Consider the following 17,282-nt stretch of genomic DNA (forward strand, 5'->3'; position numbering starts at 1 on the left):
AAAATTTTTTTTAATTTATGTGTGTATGTTAGTATGCACACTGTGTGCAGATTCTTGTATAAGCCTAAAGGCACCAGATTCCCTGGAGCTGTGGCTACATAGGCTGTTGTGAGCGGGCTGATGTGGGAAAAGAACCCTGGTCCTCTGCAAGAGCAGCAAGTACTCTTAACCACTGAGCCAGTTCCGAAGCTTCCATCTCACCACGTCTGAAACAACAACAACAACAAAATCTGTTCCTACCCTGATTCTCTTTTTTCCTTCGTCTTCAATATCTAATCCATTCGCTTTATTAACCTCACACATAAAATATATTTCAAATCTGTCCTTAGCTACATCCTCTGTCACATTGTCAAGTCCATAATTCCTGCCTGGGCCACTGTCCTGCTTATAATGACATAGCCTGCACCCACAACAGTTTGCAACAGTGCTCAGATGCATAATAAAACATGATGGCCAGGCGGTGGTGACACACACCTTTAATCCCAGCACTTCGGAGACAGAGGCAGGCGGATTTCTGAGTTCAAGGCCAGCCTGGTCTACAAAGTGTGTTCCAGGACAGCCAGGGCTACACAGAGAAACCCTGTCTCAAAAAAACAAAACAAACAAACAAACAAACAAACAAAAAACAAACAAAAACATGCTGACTACATCAACACAGTCAATCCTGTCTAGAATGCTGAAAAAAAAATCCAACTTTGTAAAAAACTTCACAAATGTGTCTGATAATAGATATCTAACATAGAAACCTTAAGAAATCTTTTTTTTTTCCCTGTATTTTTGAGGATCAGTCTCATTCATCCCACACAGACCTTACACATATTCTGGGGCTAAGAATGACTGAATTCATTATCCTCCTTTCTCTACCTACCTCCCAAGTGCTGGCATTAGGTGTTTAAACTACCAAGACCATCTCAAGAAACTCCAGTGAACAGATTCAAGAATGACCACTTCCCAGATATGTTTATAGATTGGTGTGAATCACACACATTGTTCACCTCGTCAGCCACTACTAATTTTTTTTTTGCCTGCTTTCCCAGAGCACCATGAATCTGTTATCAATATGTTGGGAAAACTTTTGTTGCTGCTCCTTCCGGCTCGGCCTTAACTGCCTCGCTTAGCCTGTGATGCTATCCTGACCTCTTGAACATATTCTATACATTCTAATGAAAGAACCTAGTGGGGAAACCCCCACTCAATTCTCGTTCGGCGCGCACCCAAGAATCACGAACAGACGACCATCTTGATGTAAAAGCATGAGGTAGTTTAATGACGGAGCTCCATGCCTACACATATCTCCCGCAGGAGACAGAGGTGTCGACCACATGGTGGAGCCAAAATGGCGGAGCTCCGTTTCGAAACGTATCTCACACAGGAGACAGTGGTTTCAACCCTGATGCTTGGAAGCTAGGGGTTTTTATAGAAAAGGGGTGGGGCTGGGGGAGGAATTGGCGCCGTTTTACATGATTGGTCCATTTAAACATCAACAGACTGTCAGAAGGGCAGGAGATAGGGAGGCACTAGGCCAGTCAGGACATGTAACGACGGGCCTGCCCGGGCATGTCCTGGCCTGTTCTACTATGTTCTCAGCCCCAGGTTTTAAAGCTCACAAACAACTCTTTGGGCTATTTGACATAAATTACATGAATCACATGTCTCAAGTTTTATTTCCTTTCACTATCACAGTCCACTTGTCCCAGTTGTGGTCAACCTAGATTTTTTTTCTATAGTTTTAGGATTATAATGAGAGGACATGAGGGTAAGGTAATACGAAGTGTAATAGTATCCTTTCTATGCTAAGTAAGTGGGGCCTGGAGCCATGAAATTATGCATGCCTGGCATCTGCAGTGCCTGTCAGTTTACACACACACATCTTCCCAGCAATCCAAACACCACAACTGCCTATAAAAGCAACCTCCTCTCCTTGCTTCCTCTCCATATCCACCCTCCATATAATTACCATATATCATCTTTGAATTTTACATCACCCTCCATTCCTATCTCTACCAGTTTTGGGGTCTGCTTCATTTTATGTATGGGTGACATAAATATGGCTTAAAATAGAGAAAGAAAGTCTCCCATAGGGGATTCTGAAAAGATGTGTTTTCCTTAATACAGACCCAATGACCAACACAACAACTTCTAAGGTAGACATCACCATGTCTGCCCACTAATAACTTCTTTTAAATATGAAGCGACTCGTAGGTTGAAGCCACTTTGGAGAACAGCAGAGAAGGTTCTGAAAGAAAACGGCATGACACTTTGTAACATTCTTGAGCCACTCCTTCTTCCTGTGTATGTTAATGTGTGTGTGTGTGTGTACATGTGTGTGTGTGAGGAGGTCAGAGGTCAACATTGTCTTTCTCAATTGCTTCTCTGCCTTATTTTCGTTTTCAATGATTTGTTGTTGTTGTTTCTATGTGTGTATGTGTTTTGCCTGGATTATCTCTGGGCACCATGTGTGTGCCTGCAGAGGTTGGGAGGAAGGCATCTGATCCCCTAGAACCAGAGTGGCAGAAAGTTGTGAGCCACCATGTGGGTTCTCGGCCTGGAACCTGGGACCTCTGGAAAAGCAACCAGTGCTCTTAACCTTTGTGCTGTCTCCCCGCCCCCACCCCCACCCCCCCAGCCCTTGAGCCACAAATGATATCTGTCTAAAAGTCTGGCATTCTTATTGATTTTCATCACATAAATAACCTCAGGCAAATTAACTTTTGTGTAATCTATTTCCCTATTGTAATTCAAAGAGTAACATTTACATAGAACCTGACTGTAAAGAATGAGGTTAAGAAGGAGTGATGAAAGAGCCCACAGGCACCGTGCTATAATATCAACAAGATAGAGATACAGTCAGGAAATCTCCCAAGCAGTTTGCTGACTCGGGAACCAACACACCTAGCTTTATAAGGAGATCTCAGGGCGCCTTCCTGGAACTTCTGACTCAGTATCGCTCCCAAAAGCATTCTAGGCTCCAGGTAAATGTGATCGTCAATCCAAACTGAATTTAACAACGGACCATATGGTGTAGCATTCTTAGGCAGCAGGAGTTAGGATTTCTGGTTTCTAATTCTAGACATGACATTATTGCATTTAGGCCAATTTGTAGCACCTTTCTCGACCTGTCTGCATGCCTGACCTATTCAATCTGTAACCCCATAAGGGTCTGAAGGAATGTTTGTTGTCAAGAGGTTTTATTTTGCTGTAATTTAGGCTAAGTTCACAAACGCACGCACAACTGGGATTAGAGTGGGCAGTGGAAGTCTATCATTTCAGAGGACCGCGGGAGGAATAAGCCAGAAATGCTTTGTGATAAACTTAACTGCAGGGCTATGTCTTCCTCCCTTGCTACCTGAAGCCAAGGGGTTTCCAATCCTCCCAGGAATATGACATAGCTTGAAGTGATCCGGATTCTGGTTATAGTTTGAGATCTGTGAAACTGTCTAGAAAACATAAATGTCAGGAAAGGGCGGATTTGAATGTTTTCCCCCTAAGAGTATGCCTCTGACTGGCAAAAATTTTCTAGTTCGGTTTGTCTTGGAACCCGTAAGGAAGAAAGGAAGTAGTGATGTATGCCAGGAGCCTCAGGCAAAACCTGGCAGGACAGGAGCAGCTACTAACCCGGGGCTTCGTGGTCCTTCTACCATACATGTAGTTTGACCTCGCCACTGGCAGAAATCAAACTTCTCCAGCACTTAACTTTCCAACTACACAACTGCAGCACAAACTCGGGTAACAAAACCATTACTGTTCCTTGTAGCGCTTCCTGGGCAAACTGCCCTTAGCCCCACCCATCACGGACAAACCCGGCTCACTGAGACGCAAGAGACGCGTCGTTCTGCGTTTTCCAATCAGAGCCACACTTCTGAACTTTGACCGCCCAACTTGGCAAGCTCCGCCCAGTGCAGACCATCCCCGCCCACAGAGAGGCGCTTTGCTCCCTGTTTGCTCTTAAGCGCGGTGCTTGCAAACTTTAACCGCTGGCGCCAGGTCTACACGCATGCGCCATCCTTTGAATGCTGAGCATTCTGATTCTAGCTGCTACAGCCGCAGGGCTAGTGATCTTGCTATTCCAGCGACTATGGACCGTGCTTGGGCCCCATCACGTCACTCCCCGAGAGTCTCTCAGACTCTTGATCGTGGCTGGATCCGGTAAGTATCCGGGCGGAGGCCGACGGTCTTGAGTTAGGCACTACAAACCCCAGAATGCATCGCGACTCTCTTCGCCCTTCTTAGCGCCTTTAGGAGCGCTGCATGCTGAGATTTGTAGTTTCTTTGCGTTCCCGGAACCGGCCACCCCAGGCAGGAAAAAATGCTGGTTAGCTGACGCCACCCAGCCGCCTGTCATTAAGACAGGTCATTTACACTTGTCTGTAATTAAGCCTCTCTGTAGTGTACTGCTTTCTAACAAATAATTAGCGACGGAGTACGCCGAAGCCTTTTGATGCTGACATATTGTTGCCCTCTTTGCTGCTGTGCGTTATTAATTCTAGGTCTTTGTACTTAGTTTAAGAAATGTGAACATTACATGGTAAACGAAGTAGAGTTGTCGCACTTATGAATGCGCAAAGTCCCTGAGGATAAAAACGTGGACACTCCATACGACGATACCTCCAGAGTGACAGGATATGAGTAATAAACTGTCCAGTCAGCTCTGAACATTTTAAAACTTAAAATTTTAGATGAACAGTTTTGACGAGTGTATAGTTAAACACGACTCAACTTTAAACAACCAAGGTGATACCCAAACCTATATCAATGCTGTCTGGAATACATATGTTATAACCTATTGCTCCAGGGACAGTAAAACAAAACCATTGCCTAACAGAAAATGATGCAGTCAAGACACACAGTAAATTCGAGGTGTTTAAGGCAGCCTCTGCAGGAGACCATACAGTTTTACAGTAGCTTTAAAAAAAATACACACTAATAAAAATACACAAACTAGTAATGTAGTTGTGTATTATTGTTATCAAATGTTATGAACTGTATATAGTAGTATATATTGTACTTTTTTTAAAGACTTGTTTATTATATGTAAGTACACTGTAGTTGTCTTCAGACACACCAGAAGAGGACGTCAGATCTCGTTACGGATGGTTGTGAGCCACCATGTGGTTGCTGGGATTTGAACTCAGGACCTTTGGAAGAGCAGTCAGTGCTCTTAACCGCTGAGCCATCTCACCAGCCCCTATATTGTACTTTTTTATATTGCAGGCAGCACAGTGAATTTGTTCATAGATTACCTTGGGCTACTGTGTTATGGTTGCTGTGTCACTAGACAATAAGGAATTTTCTGTTCCTTTTTAATGTCATGTGACCAATATCCTGTCATTGACTAAAACATCATTATGTGATGAGTGACTACACACACACTAATGATATTTATGATGTATGCAAATGTACCAAACTTAACATGCAATTATAATTCCTTACTTATTTACTTAACATATTTTGAGTCATGGGAATGGCCAGACACTACACTGAGCTCTGGAACAAAACAAAACTGAAAATAGAAAAACAAACAAAACAAGCATCACAAGGCACAGTGTGATGCCTACGTGACAAACACTAGGGAAAGGACAGAGGCGCAGCAGTGAAGGAAATAGGACACAAACAGAAGATGAGACAGAAGGAGTAGCTGCCACACAGAGAAGGACAGAAATCTCATATTAACTGCGTAAGAAATACAAGTTATTTCAAGTGAGATGCAAAGCTACTGGGGACTTTTGAACACAAGTAAAATATTATCACATGAAAATTACCTCAAGATGTATAGGGAGAGGAAGTGGGGATATGATCTATATAAAGCTGTATTTATAATTTATATGACAGTGGCGTGAAGCAAGATGAGGTGGTAAGAAGTGATTGGAAGGGTGGAGAGATGGCTCAGCAGTTAAGGTCTTTGTTCTTGTGCAGGACCAGGGTTTGGGTCCCAGCACCCATATGGTGGCTCACAGCCATCTATAACTCCAGTTCTAGGAACCCTGTGGGGATTGAGTGGGGTCCTGAGTGAATGTGTATTGTTGATATGGCCAGGCCCCGTGGGAGTGGCAAAGCCTTCTGTAGGTGAAGTGCAGAGAGATGACAAAGCCTTTCTCTGGTCCTTGTTGGAATGTTGATAGAATATGCAAAGTATAGCTTTCTTCCCCCCCAGAGATGTTACAGCCTGAAGACTGCTCCCATACAGAGACTGTTCCTACAGAGCTAAGCTTGCCCCCTTGTCCAGCTGAACATAATAACCCTGTTTCCTTGCATATATGTATGTGATCACCCTGCCTTCCTGTATATAATAAAGGCTCTAGCTTCTGGGATCCTGTGGCTTCTTCATCAGAGAGCCCAGACCATCCAGGCCTACCTATTCTGTATGTGTGTCTGCATGTCCTTCATTCCCTCATCACCCAGTTAGGTCAGATTCAGGAGCTGTACAGAGCATGGCAGGATCCTACACCCTCTTCTGACTTCCATGGTCACCAGGTACACAGATGGCACACAGATATACATGCAAACAAAACCTCCATACACATTAAAATGTATACAGTGTTCTGCCTGTATGTATGCCTGTAGGCCAGAAGAGGGCACCAGATCTCATTATAGATAGTCATGAGCCACCATGTGGTTGCTGGAAATTGAACTCAGGACCTCTGGAAGAGCAGCCAGCACTTTTAACCTCTGAGACATCTCTCCAACCGACATTAAATAAATCTTTAAAAGTTAAGAAATGGGGGTTGGAGAGATGGCTCAGCGGTTAAGAGTACTGACTGTTCTTCCAAAGGTCCTGAGTTCAAATCCCAGCAACCATATGGTGGCTCACAGCCATCCATAATGAGATCTCACACTCTCTTCTGGTGTGCCTGGAGACAGCTACAGTGTACTTATAAAGTAAATAAATAAATCTTTTTTTAAAAAAAGTTAAGAAATGAAGAAGTGATTGGATGCTGGGTGTGTTTTAAGGTATATCTAATAGTATTTTATCAGTTCATAATGATCTCCAGTGTGTCTCTTTTTTAAAGATTTCCTTTTTATGTGTGAATATATCTGTATATTCATGTGGCTGCCCATCTACTAAAATAATTTTCTCCTTCCTACTTTAAGAAAGATTTATTTTTATTTATGTATATGTAGATGCTTCTGTGACATGTGTGCATCTGTGTGTACATGCCTACAGAGGCCAGAAAAGGTCGTCCGAGTCCCGGGAACTGGAGTTATGTGGGTAATAAGAATCAAACTGAGGTCCTCTGGGAAGGCAGCAAGTTCTCTTAACCACTGAGTCAGCTTCCAGCCCCCTCCCCTAGTGTAATAGAAGAATACAATGGAACCTTGGTAACAGGGTCAGTCGTTTTAGTGACTTCACTTAGTAGCAGGGTCAGTCATTTTAGTGACTTTACTTAGTAGCCAGGTTAAATTTTCCATGAGTGCTTTCACTGAGTGTTTCCATGCAAAAAAACAGAAGAGAGACCTGTTACAGCGTCTTAGGAAGCTCCCATTTCACTGTGGATATTAGGTTTTATCATTAATTATTCCATCTGTGTGGTGGGGGAGGGGGGAACTACTTGGTCCAACACTTTTTCAAGGCCCAAAATAAAAAATACTACAATGAGTATAAAGTAGATGTGTCAATCATTTCCCCCAGGGGAGAAGATGGGAGGCAAGTTATAGGTAATCCCTGAAGTGCCCACTGCAGCGAGCTCACCACATTCCTTCCTAATTCATTCTAGAACCCGGGAAAGCAAAACAAAACAAAACGGTCTTTTCTCCTTTGAAAATATCTGATGGGGAGGGAAGTACATCTTGTGTGCTTGTCTTTCTGTGTGCTTCTGTGTTACTAAAAACTTATTCTTAGAACAACAAAGGAGGGAGGGATGAAAGAGCTTTCTGGGTGAAAGAGGCAAGGAGGATGTGGTGTAAGATGGCTGCAGGGAATGGCTGGGCTGGACCAAGGAGCTGGTGAAATAAAACTGAAATGGTTACAGCTTATGAGGAGTTTGATATTTCACTGTTCTTTTGTGATAGTTTTCACGTGAGAAACCACTGGGGCCATGCAGGCTGGCTCTCTTTCCCTACCCATGGGTTTTACATTTTCAGATCCAAAATAGCTTGAAAAAAAATGCATTTGTAATGAACATGTACAGACTTTTCACTATTCCTTAAGCAATATAGTATGCTAATTATTTAATTAGCATTTACATTATATTAAGTAAGAAATCAAGGAATGGTATAAAGTGTACAGGAGGAAAATGTGTAGGTTATATATAAAAATGAAACCATTTGTGTGTAAAGAACTTGAATACCTGGAGATTTGGGGTTCAGTGGGGAACCCAGAACCCTGTGCCCCAGGGATGACTGTAATTGATGTTTTTGTTTTTGTTTTTTCAAGACAGGGTTTCTCTGTATAGCCCTTGCTGTTCTGGAACTCACTCTGTAGACCAGGCTGACCTCGAACTCAGAAATCTGCCTGCCTCTGCCTCCCAAGTGCTGGGATTAAAGGCATGCGCCACCACGCCCCGCTGTAATTGATGTTTTTAATACATTTTTTTAATATTAATGTGTATGTGTGTGTGGAGGGTGTTCTAGGAGGTTAGAAGAGGGTGTAATGTCTTCTGGAGCTGGGGTTATAGGAAGTTGCGAGTCACTCCATGTAGATGCTGGGAGCTGAACTCCAGTCCTCTGCAAGAGTAGAGAGAACTCTTAATTCTCTTAATTGCTGAACCATCCTTCCAGTCCCCACTGTCATTGATTTTTTTTTTCTTTTAGCTTTTCAAGACAAGGTTTCTCTGTGTAGTTCTGGTTGTCCTGAAACTCACTCTGTAGACCACCCTGACCTCGAACTTACAGAGATTTGTTTGCCTCTGTCTCCTGAGTGCTAGGATTTAAGTCATAAACCCCTACTGCCCAGATGACACTGAATTTAAAAAAAAAAAGATTTATTTATTTTTATTTATATGAGCACACTGCAGTTGTCTTCAGACACACACTAGAAGAGTGCATCAGATCCCATTACAGATGGTTGTGAGCCACCATGTGGTTACTGGGAATTGAACTCAGGACCTCTGGGAGAGCAGTCAGTGCTCTTAACCGCTGAGCTATCTCTCCAGCTCTATAACTGATTTTTTAAAAAAAGATTTATTTATTTTATATATGTGAGTACACTATAACTGTCTTTGGACACACCGAAAGAGGGCATCGGATCCCATTACAGATGGTTGTGAGCCACCATGTGGTTGCGATATTGAACTTAGGAACTCTGGAAGAGCAGTCAGTGCTGTTAACCTCTGAGCCATCTCTCCAGCCCTGTAGCTGATTTTTAAAGTTATGATTTCGAGAATAAAGTGTTAACATTTTTTAGATTGCAAAATTTAAGGAGCTGAATGTCGACTCCTTTGGAGGATCGGGTAACCAGTTGAAGACCTCACTCAGTGTGCTGAACCTTCTGTTAGAACCTGAGGTTAGAGTGGCCAACAGTTTTCCTTCAGGAAGCTCACGCCCTGATGACAGAGCGCATTAAGCGGCTTCTCCACACAGAAACCTCCTTGTCCTGTCTTCATCCTGCTTGCCTGACCTCACCTCACCTTTACCCTTGTGTTCCCATTGCCCCATGAAAGCAGCTCAGATCTTACTGTCTCGTGTTCTGACAATCCTGCCTCTGCCCAAAGGCCTCCACTCCTACATGTCTGTTATTTTCACGTGTCATCTTAGCTTTTCCAGGGTCGTTCTTATTTTGAAAGCATTGATCTTTCATAGCCCGTCATCCCACCTGAGTGGCCTTGCATCTTCTTTATAAATGTGTGTGTATCTTGCCCTCTCCAGGACAGCTTTCTTGATTTCAGGAAATCAAGAAAGTATCTTATACTTCCATAAACAGTCCTCATTTATTTTTTTACTGATAGTACCATTTTTAATGCATTTATTATCTTTTATATAAAAGCAGTATTTATACAAGGGCATAGATTGTGTGTTCTGTGTTCATGTTCTACATCCTTTTAGGAAGTATGCATTCACAGTAGTTCCTTACCCCTGAAAACATGACTTTGGGATAATATGGTGAAATGGATAGTTTTCATAGTAGGTTATTTTTTTTAATTAAGGTTCTATTGTTTGTTTATTATTTACTTTTTTATTTTGGTTTTTGTTTGCTTGTTTGTTTGTTTTTGAGACAAGATTTCTCTGAGAAGCTCTGGCAGTTATGGAACGCTCACTGTAGACCATTCTGGCCTCAAACTGAGAGATCTGCCTGTCTCTACCTCCCAGGTGCTGGGATTAAAAGTGTGCTGCCACCACCACCCAGCTAAAAATTTACTTTTGATTATGTGTATATGTGTGTGTGGGGGGGGGTTGTGCATGTGTGTACAGGTGACTGTTGGACCATCAAGATTTCCTGAAACCAGAGTTGCCCCACATGGGTGGTAAGAACTGAACTTGGGTCTTCTACGACAGAAGAACACATTCTTTAAGCATGGAGCCATCTCTCCAGCCCATATTGCATTTCTTCTCCCTGTTTTTCTTAGATTTAGTGTGTGTGTGTTTGTGTATGTGTGTGTGTGTGTGTGTGTGTGTGTGTGTGTGTGTGTGTGTTAGCTGTGCATATGTATGAGTACCTTGTGCATGCCTGGTGCCTATGGAGGTCAGGAAAGGGTGTCAAGTCCTCTGGAGTTATAGAAAGATGTGATACACAAGAGCAGCAAGTGCTCTAACCACTAGGCTGCCTCTTCAATGATTTCCCCCCCCTTCCCCATTGTGATGGTAACCTTAAGCCATAGTATTCTTGTTCCTAGGTGGACACACCACTGAGATCTTGAGGCTGGTTGGAAGCTTGTCCAATGCCTATTCACCAAGGCATTATGTCATTGCTGAGTCTGATGAAATGAGTGCCAAGAAAATCCATTCTCTTGAAGAACTCTCTCGAGCCCAGAATGACTCTACTACTGAAGTATGTGATCATTTCTATAAGTTGCAAGTTGTTTATTGAGTTTATTGTCTCTGAAAATAAGTCCAAGGTATTTCAGTACCCTACCCACAACAGGCAATAAAGTGTGGACTGGTAGAGAAATAAAAATCCTTTACTACCAAAATATAAGAATTTCTTTAAGATAAATCTTTAAATTAAAAATGATACTCTCGCATTATTACTTTAGAGGAAATGATTTTTCATTTAATTTCAGTTATGAAAATTGTTTTGATTCATAGTTGCATATTTAAAGCATTCAGTAATATACTTCTTGGATCTTCATTAAAGTTTGTATTAATGTGTTATATTCATCCTTTCTATCTGTAATAGTGTCTTCAAATCATATTGGTATTCACACTTATAATTATTTCTCTCTCCCCAACTGATAACTTTATTTTAGCATTTTAATCAGAATTTAGTGATATAAAAAAGGTGAAGTCACCACTTCATTGAATTGAATGCTTTTTGTATGACATTCCATCTTTTTCTGTGGAAATTACCCAGCTCTAACTCTCAGAGGCTTACTGCCGAATAAGTTCACACTTTCTAGCAGGGAGCTAAACACTGATCGCTGCCAGACCTTTCTCCTGGAAACCAGCAGTCTCACCACCACCACCACCACCACCACCACCACCACCACCACCACCATCACCACCACCACCACCACCACCACCACCACCACCACCACCTCCACCTCCACCACCACCACCACCACCACCACCACCACCACCACCACCATCACCACCACCACCACCACCATCACCACCACCACCACCACCACCACCATCACACCACCACCACCACCACCACCGTCACCACCACCACCATCACCACCACCACCACCACCATCACCACCATCACCTCCACCACCACCACCACCACCATCACCACCACCACCACCTCCACCACCACCACCACCACCACCACCACCACCACCATCACCACCACCACCACCACCATCACCACCACCACCACCACCATCACCACCATCACCACCATCACACCACCACCACCACCACCACCACCATCACCACCATCACCACCACCACCATCACCACCACCACCACCACCATCACCACCACCACCACCACCATCACCACCATCACACCACCATCACACCACCACCACCACCACCACCACCACCACCACCATCACCACCACCACCACCTCCACCACCACCACCACCACCACCACCACCACCACCACCACCACCATCACCACCACCACCACCTCCACCACCACCACCACCACCACCACCACCACCACCTCCACCTCTACCCACACCCTCAGCCAGGCCTGGAAGGACAGGAGGCTCAGGACTTTGCACTGCAGGCTTTGGTTCATCCTTTTATTTGCTTCTGCCTGGGCGCCTTTGTCCTAAGCACCCCCCCTGAGACTCCACATTACTCCTGGTGACTTCAGTCAGATCAGGAGTTGGCCCCTTCAGATCATAGGAATAAAGGACAAGGCTCTGTGACACTGGAACAAAATATTTTTTGAAAGTACACTTAAGATTGTAGGATGAAGAATTCACACATAAAACAGTCAAAGTCCTTGAAAATGGATGGGAAAGGTTCAAAAGCGACACCAACCTTCATTCTTGTGCGTTTCCCCACTGGTCTCTATCTAGCCTTCGGGTATGTTCCCAGAAAGGGTGAGTGTTCATTCATTCTGAAATCTCTGAGTCCTGGCTCTAGACAACACTGTGATAAGGATCAAGCGTCATTCACTGCATAGGTTCTAGAATCAGCTCTGACACTGCTTAGTTTTTCTCTCTTTCCTCTCTTCTGTTCGTCACTTATTTTATTCCCTTTTGTTTCTTAATTTGAAATGTTTAGACAGTCACGACTCACCGTAAAGCATTTGTCATCACTCTCCTGGCCTACTCTAGAGGGAACTTCAGGGATTGGCCGGAGTGGCCCTACCAGTGCTCCTTTCGTGTGTGCATATGACCACGGACTAATACGCATACATGTAGCCATATAGAGTGTGCTGGGGGGCTTTAGGGGTGGTGGGGCTGGTTTATAAATCAAAACTTGCATATTGTCTACAGCCTTTTCCCCACCTGACTCTCCATCTTGCTGTAGATGCTTTTCTGTGCTAATACACATAAGTCTACCTTGTACTTTGTACTGATTGCCTAGTAATCAGTAGGGTTTTTGTTTGTTCCACTGGTTTGGTTTGGTTTGGTTGGTTTTGATTTTGGCTTTTTTTGAGGCCGGGTCTCTCTGTGTAGCCCTGGCTGCTCTGGAGCTCACTCTGAAGCCTAGAGACCCACCTGCACACCACCACACCCACCACATCCAGCAATGTGCCCTTCTTTTATTTATTCTGTTCTTTATTATTTTTCTTCATGCACATAGGTGTTCTGCCTGCATGTATGTCAACGTGAGGGTGGAACTGAGGTTTCAGACAGCTGGGAGCTGCCATGTGGGTGCTGGGAATTAAAGCCAGGTCCTCTGGAAGAGCAGCCACTGCTCTTAACCCCTGAGTCACCTCTCCAGCCCCATGCCTTTCTTTTATTATTGCTTTCAGTCTTTTCCTAATTACTGAAGGAAGCATTGTGATTGTTACATACTCTGCAAGCATTCTTATGCCTGTCTAACTTTTCTGGGTGTCGCTGTGGTTAGAAGGCTAAGCTGCACAGTGTGCTGACCTGAAATGGCCTGTTGCCCCTTCAGTCTGCATTCTGGTCGATCGTTGAAACATCAGGGATTATGAAAGAACATTCATCTGAAGACCAGTAGGGGGATATCCCAAACTCACGAGGTTCTGTTCTCAGAGAAACCCAAGGCTCCATTCATGGTTTTACATAACCTGCTTAAGCCAGGATACAGAGAAAGCTCTCAGGCACCAAGCGCACACACTCGGCTTACTTTGGACTCTAAGTCAGCTTTGGATCACACTCATGCCCATGGCTGTTCATGTTGAGCTTCCTAAAGCACTTCGTTGCCCCAATTATTCGATATCCTAATTCTTCGGTGGTTTCCCTAATATAAAAAAATATATAATTAAAACTAAAAGCCAGTGTCCATTAGAGGCACTGTTTAAGTAAGAGCAGAAGCAGAATAAAAATGTCTGCCGTTAGCCACACCACTTTTTGTTTTTAACCTTCCGTCCAAAATGAAATAAATGGTAGGTATGAATACTGAGAGAGAAGAAAGAAAACCTTATATTAAATAAGTAATTCTATATAGAAACAGCAAAATAGTGAAGAAGCACAAGTAGTGTAGGTTTTTTAAAAATGTTAGGCACATACTGGGTGATGGATGACCTCTGTAGCTGCATCACACATGCTGGCATTAACTAAGAGGAAATAACCAGGCAAAGTATTATGTGCTGGGAAAGGACTATATATAATTTTTGTTTTGGATATCTTCTTTATTTACATCTCAAATGTTATCCCCTTTCCCGGCCTCCCCCCACCCCCTCTCCTGTGGCAACTCCCCTATCCCATCCTCCCTCCCCCTGCTTCTATGAGGGTGTTCCTCCACCCACCCACTCCCGCCTCCCCAACCTCAATTCCCCTACACTGGGGCATCTATCAAACCTTCATAGAACCAAGGTCCTCTCTTTCCATTGATGCCTGACAAGGCCATCCTCTGCTGCATATGCAGCTGGAGCCATGAGTCCCACCATGTGTACTGCTTGCTTGATGGCTTAGTCCCTGGGAGCTCTGAGGTGTCTGGTTGGTTGATATTGTTGTTCTTCCTTTGGGATTGCAAACCCCTTCAGCTCCTTCAGCCTTTCTCTAACTCCTCCATTGGGGACCCAGCACTCAGTCCAATGGTGGGTTGCAAGCATCCGCCTCTGTATTTGTAAGGCTCTGGCAGGGCCTCTCAGGAGACAGCTATATCAGGCTCCTTTCAGCAAGCATTTCTTGGCATTCACAATAGTGTTTGGGGTTTGGTGACTGTATATGGGATAGATCCTCAGGTGGGGCAGTCTCTGGATGGCTTTTCCTTCAGTCTCTGCTCTACACTTTGTCTCCACATTTGCTCCTGTGAGTATTTTTCCCCCTTCTAAGAAGAACTGAAGCACCCACACTTTGCTCTTCCTTCTTGAGCTTCATGTGGTCTGTGAATTGTACCTTGGGTATTCCGAATTTTTGGGCTAATATCCACTTATCAGTGAATGCATACTGTGTGTGTTCTTTTGTGATTGGGTTACCTCACTCAGGATGATACTTTCTAGTTCCATCCATTTGCCTAAGAATTTCATGAAGCCATTGTTTTTAATAGCTGAGTAATACTCCATTGTGTAAATGTACCACATTTTCTGTATCCATTCCTCTGTTGAAAGACATCTAGGTTCTTTCCAGCTTCTGGCTATTATAAATAAGGCTGCTATGAACATAGTGGAGCATGTGTCCTAGTTATATGTTGGAGAATATTTTGGGTACATGCCCAGGAGTGATATAGGTGGGTCTACAGGTAATACCATGTCCAGTTTTCTGAGGAACTATCAGACTGATTTCCAGAGTGGTTATACCAGCTTGCAATCCCACCAGCAATGAAGGAGTGTTCCTCTTTCTCCACATCCTCACCAGCATCTGCTGTCAGCTGAGTTTTTGATCTTAGCCAGTCTGACTGGTGTGAGATGGAATCTCCGGGGTTGTTTCAATTTGCATTTCCCTGATGACTAAGGATGTTGAACATTTCTTTAGGTGTTTCTCTGCCATCTGATATTCCTCGGCCATCCGATATTCCTCAGTTGAAAATTCTTTGTTTAGTTCTGTGTCCCATTTTTTAATAGGGTTATTTGTTTCTCTGGAGTCTAACTTCTTGAGTTCTTTGTATATATTAGATATTAGCCCTCTATCGGATGTAGGGTTGGTAAAGATCTTTTCCCAATCTGCTGGTTGCCTTTTTGTCTTATTGACAGTGTCCTTTGCCTTACAGAAGCTTTGCAATTTTATGAGGTCCCATTTGTGGATTCTTGATCTTACAACACAAGCCATTGGTGTTCTGTTCAGGAATTTTTCCCTATGCCCATATGCTCGAGGCTCTTTCCTACTTTCTCTTCTATTAGTTTCATTGTATCTGGTTTTATGTGGAGGTCCTTGATCCACTGGGACTTGAGCTTTGTACAAGGAGGTAAGAGTGGGTCGATACGCATTTTTCTACATGCTGACTGCCAGTTGAACCAACACCATTTGTTTAAAATGCTGTCTTTTTTCCACTGGATGGTTTTAGCTCCTTTGTCAAATATCCAGTGACCCTAGGTGTGTGGGTTCATTTCTGTGTCTCCAACTCTATTCCATTGATGTTCCTGCCTGTCTCTATACCAATATCATACAGGTTTTATCACTATTGCTCTGTAGTACAGCTTGAGGTCAGGCATGGTGATTCCCCCAGAAGTTCCTTTATTGTTGAGAATAGTTTTGGCTATTCTGGGTTTTCCCAGAATAAAATAAATAAATTTGCAAATTGCTCTTTCTAACTCTAAAGAATTGAGATGGAATTTTGATGGGGATTGCATTGAATCTGTAGATTGCTTTTGGCAAGATGACCACTTTTACTATATTAATCTTGCCAATCCATGACCATGGGAGATCTTTCCATCTTCTGAGATCTTCTTCAATTTCTTTCTTCAGAGTCTTGAAGTTCTTGTCATACAGATCTTTCACATGCTTGGTTAGAGTCATACCTAGGTATTTTATATATTACAATAGTCATTGTAAAGGGTGTTATTTCCCAAATTTCTTTCTCAGCCTGTTTATCCTTTGAGTAGAGGAAGGCTACTGATTTGTTTGAGTTAATTTTATATCTAGCCACTTTGCTGAAATTGTTTATCAGCTTAAGGAGTTCTCTGGTGGAATTTTTGAAGCACTTAAGTATACAGTCATATCATCTGTAAATAGTGATATTTTGACTTCTTCCTTTCCAATTTGTATCCCTTTGACCTCCTTTTGTTGTCTAATTGCTCTAGCTAGAACTTCAAGTACTATATTGAGTAGATAGGGAGAGAGTGGGCAGCCTTGTCTAGTCCTGATTGTAGTGAGATTGCTTCAGGTTTCTCTCCATTGAGTTTGATGTTGGCTACAGGTTTGCTGTATATTACTTTTACTAGGTTTAGGTATGGGCCTTGAATTCCTGATCTTTCCAAGACTTTTAACATGAAGGGATGCTGAATTTTGTCAGATGCTTTTCCAGCATCTAATGAAATGATCATGTAGTGTTTTCTTTGAGTTTGTTTATATTGTAGATTACGTTGATGGATTTCCATATATTGAACCATCCCTGCATCTCTGGGATGAAGCCTACTTGATCATGGTGAATGATCGTTTTGATGTGTTCTTAGATTCGGTTGGCAAGAATCTTATTGAGTATTTTTGCATGAA

General features: G+C 43.1%; 1 protein-coding gene across 4 annotated transcripts in view; it reads left to right on the forward strand.

Annotated features, from left to right (window-relative positions):
- The first annotated feature begins 3,874 nt into the window (after positions 1–3,874).
- Alg14 (asparagine-linked glycosylation 14) overlaps positions 3,875–17,282 on the forward strand; it is a 71,385-nt gene continuing 57,977 nt past the window's right edge. Inside the window, exons 1-2 of one of the 4 annotated variants that reach the window (XR_003954370.1) lie at positions 3,875–4,146; positions 10,767–10,921. Coding sequence is in view for 2 of the 4 variants with exons in the window: in XM_006501899.3 (XP_006501962.1) it covers positions 4,011–4,146; positions 10,752–10,921 (306 nt within the window). In the remaining 2 variants the exon portion in view is untranslated. Of the gene's footprint in view, positions 4,147–10,751; positions 10,922–17,282 lie in introns of all 4 variants that reach the window. The other 3 variants (XM_006501899.3, NM_024178.3, NR_155539.1) reach the window with 3 other exon arrangements.

This window comes from Mus musculus, chromosome 3 (assembly GCF_000001635.26).
Source record: "Mus musculus strain C57BL/6J chromosome 3, GRCm38.p6 C57BL/6J".
NCBI classification, from domain to species: Eukaryota; Metazoa; Chordata; class Mammalia; order Rodentia; family Muridae; genus Mus; species Mus musculus.